Source organism: Myotis lucifugus, unplaced genomic scaffold (assembly GCF_000147115.1).
Source record: "Myotis lucifugus unplaced genomic scaffold, Myoluc2.0 scaffold_200, whole genome shotgun sequence".
Classification (NCBI taxonomy): Eukaryota; Metazoa; Chordata; class Mammalia; order Chiroptera; family Vespertilionidae; genus Myotis; species Myotis lucifugus.
Genome location: NW_005871248.1, coordinates 1953449 through 1960803, shown reverse-complemented (window position 1 = coordinate 1960803; position 7355 = coordinate 1953449). Strand labels below are relative to the sequence as shown.

The 7355-nt window shown below is 58.3% G+C and overlaps 1 protein-coding gene across 1 annotated transcript; it reads left to right on the top strand.

Moving 5' to 3' along the window:
- Positions 1-691: 691 nt before the first annotated feature.
- LOC111827680 lies at positions 692-6737 on the top strand. The gene is made up of 4 exons (XM_023761172.1): positions 692-706; positions 927-1094; positions 5126-5564; positions 6358-6737. Exons 1-4 carry the CDS (start codon positions 692-694, stop codon positions 6513-6515), a joined length of 780 nt encoding a protein of 259 aa, XP_023616940.1. The 3' UTR covers positions 6516-6737.
- The last annotated feature ends 618 nt before the right edge of the window (positions 6738-7355 follow it).

Genomic DNA, 7355 nt, shown 5'->3' with positions numbered 1-7355 from the left:
CATCGATGTTTCTCTCTCTTTCTCAAAAAAAAAAAAAATCCATGGAAAATATCCTTGGGTGAAGATTTGGAAGAAAAAGGAAAATGAAATGGAGAAACAAATGAAATGGAGAAACAAATGGCAGACAAAGAACAAACGCCGGTTTTGAAAATTTTTTGTTTTCTCCTTAATTTGGGTCCCAGCTGCGGAGGGATGTTCCCTGTGTCCTGACTCGGTTGGCCTCTCCCTCGTCGCAGGGGCAGCTGAACTGCAGGCCCAGGCGGAGGGGTCCAGCCCCGCACCTGTGGCCGTCCCCCTGGTCCCGACGCTGGCTTCGTCCAGGCCCAGGCCTGTCCTTTCCACCCCTCTGCCGGTCTGGTCCCCAGCAGGTCTCACTCATGTCCAGGGCTCGCCCACCATCTATGCAGCTAACCCTCCATCATGTGTCCCATTGCTCACCTGGCTCCTCCTCTGGGGTGTCTCCAAGGCACCCCATATTCAGCTCCCCATGCCCCATCCTGTCTGCACCCAACCAGAACCTATTGGTAACCGCCTGTGATGGGTCCCTCGCCCAGCCTGTGCCGGGGCCCACGGCCCGTCCCTCTCCTGGCCTGGCTCCAGGCATCTCTCTGCAGGCAGGTCAGTCAGGGCGGAGGAGCCCACCTGGGCTGGAGAAGGCAGGGCTGGTCGCTCTGCCCGTGGCCGGTGGGCTATGAGGGCCCAGCTGGTATTTCGTCCTCGTGTTCGGAGTCCTGGGCGCAGACCTCTTGTCCCTCCCGCATTCCTCTGGTGCCTCCCGCTCTGGCCCAGGGTCCGGAGCCGTGCTGAGCAGGGAGGAGCGGAAACGGGCTCAGCCACCTTGTCAGGCTGACTTTGGCCTGCATTGCTGAGAGCATGCCATCCCTGTTCGGAACAAGGCGGGGCATAAATAACAAAGGCGGTGGCAGCGCCTGACGGAGCAGGGCCCTGGGAACCTCCTGCTCCTCTGTGGCTGCAGGAGGTCGAGTCCCAGCACCTGGCTCCGAAATTTGCCCACCTTTGAGGGGCAGAGACCGGGTCCCTATACATACAGATCCTCCAGTGAGGCTGAGCCGCCTGCCCCCAGCCCACTCCTGGTGAGCCCCCTGCTGGTGTGTCCGTCCCGCACTCACAGCCTGGATTAGCTCATGTCCCCGAGTCAGGAGAAGGGGGAGGTTTGCAGCCCGGCTGCAGGAAGGCTGCCCGAGGGACAGAGGGATGGACTGCCTCCTGTGAGGCCACCTCCTTCCCATGGTTCCCGACCCCCTCGCCGGTGAGGGTGGGGAGTCCCACCTAAGCCTGCCCTCCCAGCTCTGGTGAAAAGACGCAGGTTTTCGCTTCAAACCATTTCCTGAAGAAACGGGGTGGGAAGAGATGGGTGGGGTGGATGCAGCCGAGAAACACGGAGTACCTGGGGCCTGCCCACCGGGTGCACATGCCCTGCAGGGCTCCTGCCCACCCACCCAGCACGAAGGCCGCTCTGTGGGCCGCTGGCCCTGCAGGGGTCTGGCCCACTGGGCCCAGCAGCCACCCCGCCCCTCGGGTGCCCTTGGAGCGCCTCACCCCACCAAGACCCCAGAGCTCTGGTCCCCCAGGAAGGGCCTGCCGCACATCGCTGAGGCTGAGAACGCTGCCAGGCACGGCCCCTCGCCTCCATCCAGTTCCCTGTGTGACAACCCCCCAAGCAGGCATGCACCCCTTCCCCAGGGAGCCCTAAGACCCTCGGGCTTCCCGCATTGACGCCTGCCCCACAGCCCACAGGCTCTTCTGCCAGGACACGGGAACCCTTTCCCCCTGAGGGGGCAGGGGGTGGGCAGGGCTCCCTGCAGAGGCTGGCCCGGGGACCCACGCCTGGCTGGGGGGTCCTGAGGTGGGAGACAGACGTGTGAGGAGTGTGGGATCTGCTGAGACGTCGGCACAGGCCCTCGGCTGGCGTCCCAGCCCTGCCTCTGCTGTGGGAGGCGGTGTCGTAATGGAACCACAGCAGCTCTGCCACTAATTAGCAGTGACCTTGGCAATGTCCCTGGGCCTCAGTTTCCTTCCATAAAAGGAGGGCGGGGGAGGTGATGACTGGCGGAGGGAGAAGCCAAGGCGTGGGGCGGGCTGGGGGCTGGCCCCAGGGCAGGGCATCACCACCCAGAGAAACAGAAACCTGAGAACAGTGACGTGTTTGCTCAGCAAACTCCAGACAGACCTCAGCCTGTGTGCACTGTGGCCCCAGACCAGCCACTGGCCCGGGGGCTGGGGAGGCTGCCGACACCCCACTGGGCCCCAGGGCTGCACCGGAGCTGGACCCCCGCATTCCACAATCGGCCCGGGGAGCCTGGTTGTGACGCTCCCCCGATCAATGGCCCCCCGCCCCCCGACATGAGCCTAGAGGTGGGGATTCCAGCCCAGAACTGCCCTCAACACCCCTTCTTTGCCCCAGGACATAGTGCCACAGGCTGGAGAGGGGCAGACTTTTGTAGATCTTGCTGCCCAAGTCTTGTTCAAATCTCTGTGGGACGGTGTAGCCCATGCACGTAGCACGTAGCTGTCACCAGGGGCGGAGTGCAGGTTGGGAGCCTTCCCTAGCGGGCAGGGCTGGGCACAGGCTGCGGGTCACCCTCTTCCATCCACCCACAGACCAGAGCCTGGCTGCAGGCCTCCGGGCGGGCACCAGCCCAGCCCGTCAGGGGGGCAGAGGAAACCATCAACCTGTCACCTGACTAGGACCACCTGCTACTCCTGTCAGCTCCCTCCTACCCTCCCTCCCTCCTCAGAGAGGGCTCCCCCGAGAAGCTCATGTCCAGGTGCCCCAGGAGCCCTCTGTGGGGGAAAGCCCTTGGGAGCCTGTGGGAGCACCCAGCCCCGCTGCAGGGTCAGATGCCGCAGATGCCCCTCGGGCTGTCACATCCGGGCTTCTACAGGTACTGGGCTCTCCGTCCAGATTCTGCCAGGAGACAGCGGCCAGGGCTCCGTCCCTGAGGGCCTGGCCCCCGTGTGTGCTCAGTGTGGCTGTCGGACTCCAAAGGGGGCAGGCGTGGGGCATGGGGACGGCCGCTGGCACCTCCCAGGCAAAACCTGGGCTCACAGGTTGGGAGCACGTCCCAGTGCTGTGTGCTTAAACCCATGGTCATCTCGGAGCCTGAGCACTGAGCTCACAGGCAGACAGTCTCTGAGCTTGTCCTCCAAGGAGGCCGCCACGCTGCAGTTCCTGGAGCCCAGGCTGCACACGGGGACCAACAAGGGAGCCTTCGAGGGCGAGGCAGCTGGGTAAAGAGGTGCCCTTGCAGGGGACCTCTCACGTCCTGGCCTCAGACCATCAGTTGGCTGAGTACAGGGCACCGTAAGGAGCAAGCCAGAGGCCTGCCCTCAGGGGTCCCAGCCAGCAAGACCACAGCCAGGACCACCAGCCTCACCTGCAGATGGCATGGCCAACCCTCTTCCTGCCACTTGCCGGCTGCCTGGCCTCAGACAAGATTCAGACCAGCGGGAGATGGTCACAGTCTAACTTGTCACCCCGCTGGCGTGGACAGAGCTGAAGACGGTGCGCCAGGCGCACAGCTCCTGTCCTGTGACGCTGGCCTGTCACCACGGGAGCGGGACCTGCCCAGTGGGCTCACAGGGCGCCCCGGGGGTGGACGGTTGGGGTGGCTGGTCTGTGCTTTAGCTCTGTGGGGACAGCCTGGGGCCATGGGGCACGGGCTACGGCAGGAACAGGGACAAAGGTTGACCCGCCCATTTGCCAAATCGTTTCAATCAGATTTTTTCAAAAATGGGAATCCCGTAGCAAATATGATCAAATCTGTCCCAGCAAGGAAGGGGCACCTGAGGCTGACCCCGTTCACAGTGTGTGCTGTCCCCCTCTTTGTAGGCGGGCAACAGTCCCAGAGGAGCCCAGGGCCTTGCTGAGGCGAGAAGAGGGCTCCATCCTGGTGTGAAAGGTCAATTTTAACACCAGCTCCTTTCTCATTAATTTGCTTTAAAAAGAGCACTGGGGAGCCCAGTCAGTGTGGCTTAGTGGTTGAGCGTCGACCCATGAACCAGGAGGTCAAGGTTCGATTCCCGATCAGGGCAGGTGCCTGGGTTGCGGGCTCAATTCCCCAGTGGGGGTCGTGCAGGAGTCAGCCAATGGATGGTTCTTTCTCATCATTGATGTTTCTGTCTCTCTCTCCTTCTCCCTTCCTCTGAAATCAATTTTTTAAACATTTTTTTAAAATAGGTCCACTGGTGAGAGGAGGCAGTTGCTCTCTGGCCTCCTGGCTGCATCGCAAACCAGTTCACCTGAGGCGACCCAGCTTCCGGCCTCCTTAAGCCAGGGAGTCTGGTCAGAGGTCTGGGGACTCCTTCCAGGGTACCCATCTCTGTCCTGGACACACCCTCACAGCAAGCAGAGCCACCCCAGATCTCACCTCCAGGGGGAGCCAGAGAGCCACTGGGGTTTGCATTATTTTGTGGAGTTTTTGGAGATTTTTTTTGTTAATCCTCACCTGAGGATATTTTTTCCAGTTTTTTTATTTTTTTAAGAGAGCTATTGGAAGGGAGGAAGGAAGGGGGGAGAGAGAGAGAGAGAGAAACATCAATGTGAGAGAGACACATTGACTGGTTGCCTCCCATACAAGCAGGGAATGAGCTGCAACCCAGGTACATACCCTTGACCAGGAATCAAACCTGAGACCCTTCAGTCTGTACGCCAATGCACTAACCACTTAGACACGCCTGCCAGGGCTATTTTGCGGAGTTTTTAACCATTGGAGAGTGTCTAAGGTGAAACTGGGAGGTCCCAACAGCCCGAGTGAGCCCCGCGAGATTCTGGAATGTTCCCTCTGATGGATTTACCAGGAGAAACCCATTGAAGTAACGCTAGATATTCCGCAGTCATTTCCGTAATTGGCCAGGAAAATCAACCCTTAGGAAGGCAATGCTTTGTTTGAACTATGCCTTATTCCATAAGAATTTCATTAGAGCAATTATATTTTAATGAATGTGGCTGAGAGTATGGATGGCCCTGCATTTCTCAATAGAGCGTATATGCCCCGGCAATTAGCAGCCTGGAAATGAGCAGGACAGAGCCGGCTGCGAGGCGTGCGTAATGTTTTCATTAAGGAGTTACAAATAATCTATTAATCTTCTTCTAAACACCCAGCAACATGCACGCATTCCTCACTTCAAGGTCTGTGCTGTGAAATGGCTTCAAGTAAACAAACACCTGCAGGAGGCAGCATGTCAGCATGTGACTTCGGGCTCCAAGCCAACAGCTCTGTGGGGTTACATCTTCATCAACCTCCAGGGCAATGTCACAATAGCGACAGCTCCTGCAAGGCTGGCCCTGCAGGGCCCAGCCCACGGGCCTGCCCAGGTCCACCTGTCTGTCCAGGACACTCTGTCCAGGACGCTCTGTCTGTCCAGATGCTCTGTATTCAGGGACGGTCTGTCCAGGCCTGCCTTCCACAGAGGCCTCAGCCCTGGGCTCACCCTGACCCTGCAGCTGCCCACGGCTAGCCCAGGACCCCTCAGAGAACAGGTGGAGCACGTTCGGGAAAACTTCCCAGGCCTTTGTATGAATGGATCTTTTCCAAATGCAGGTAAAACTGAATAATTCAAATCTAATGTGGCTAAATCTCGTCTAACATGCCCTTTATCTTCTTCAACAGAAGTACATACCGCGTGAGCTCATTTACGTGTGGAATCTAAAAACACAAAAACATAACCGAACTCACAGACACAGGGCAGACTGGGGGCTGCAGCGGCAGGTGGGCTGGTGATGGTGACAGTGGTCAGACAGTACGAACTTCCAGAAAGAAAAGAGAAACAAATACTGGAATGGCTTCTGCTGCGTGTGGGTGTGTTTCAATCGACGGGTGTTACTGGAACCTGATACTTTGTACTGTTAGGGACACTTTGGCCTCAATACAATTATTCTAAGATATATGAATTTATAGATTTTTTTTAATACAAAAAGGTTTTAAAATGGGCTTGAGATTGAAAGCTGGGGCTGAGGGGTAGAGCGAGGCTGGGGTGGAGTGGACTCAGAGCCAGTAGGTGCCTATGGAGCAGCCGCTGCCCTGAGGAGCCTCCTCTGTGCAAGGGACCCTGCTCTGGGGGGCGGGGGGATGGGAAGAGCACCCAGCTAGAGGCAATCTGGAAGGACGTTCTCTATCTGACGTCAGAAAGAGCCTTCTGAACACGCACCTGTGCTGAGAGCAGCTGGCCCCCAGGAATCTGTCTCCTTTCACGGCTGAGGGTCCTTTTTGCCTTGTCTGCTGGGACGCTCAGAGTCAACGGCATAATTACCCGCTCTCTGAACGACGTAACATTTCTCTCTGCCATGTGTCACCCTCCCGTTGACTGTGTCTTCCTTCTTGTAAACAACCTCAGGTTCCTTTTGGAAACAGATGGGCGATAGCTGCGCGTTTGGAGGGAGGAAACCCTGGAGCCTCCAAGAAGACGCCCCTCCCCGCACACACACGGCACCCATGCCCACAACACGCAGACCTGCTGACCTCTGTGCCCACGGGTCCTCCTCAGGGAAGTGATTGCAAACGTGTGAAGTCAACACGTGGGATGATGGTGACGGAGCCACACACACCAAGACACAGATGCACAGATAGTTCTCTAAAAACACAGCCACGAGCCCTGGCCGGTATGGCTCAGTGGATAGAGCGTTGGCCTGCGGACTGAAGGGTCCCGGGTTCAATTCTGGTCAAGGGCGCATGCCCAGGTTGTGAGCTCGGTCCCCAGTAGGGGGCATGCAGGAGGCAGCCCATTGATGATTCTCTCTCATCATTGATGTTTCTATCTCTCTCTCCCTCTCCCTTCCTCTCTAAAATCAATAAAAATGTATTTAAATAATAAATAAATAAAAATAAAAACACAGCCATGAGATGGTACTGTGTCATTTCACAGTCACACGTCAGTCCTGATGTAGTGATGCCAGGTGAACGGGACGCGGCACCTGCACAGCCGGACGCACATGCACACAGCATTGGAGACTCCAGGCTCCTCTCGTATCTCCGACCCCAGTGGCTGAGCCCCTGCTCTTGGCCGTGTGGGGGCCCCCGGGCCTTGCAGGAGGAACGCTCAGCAGGGGCACCGTGGCCTCCCCACCCTATCCCTGACCACCGTCACATGCTCCTGTCCTGCCCCCAGCAGCCCGACCAGGGCCTATAGAGGAGGCTCCAACCCTAACCCAAACCCCAGGCCCCTCAGCCCCTCCAGCTCCTCCCCCACGGGGAACAGAGAGGCCCCTCGGGAGCTTTAGGGCTGAGACACAAAGTCACCAAAGGCCCAGGCCATGCCCTCCTGCAGTGAGAGGGGTGGAGGCCGCAGAGCACAGATCTGACGTCTCAGCATGTCACCGGGCGGCCACCCTGAGT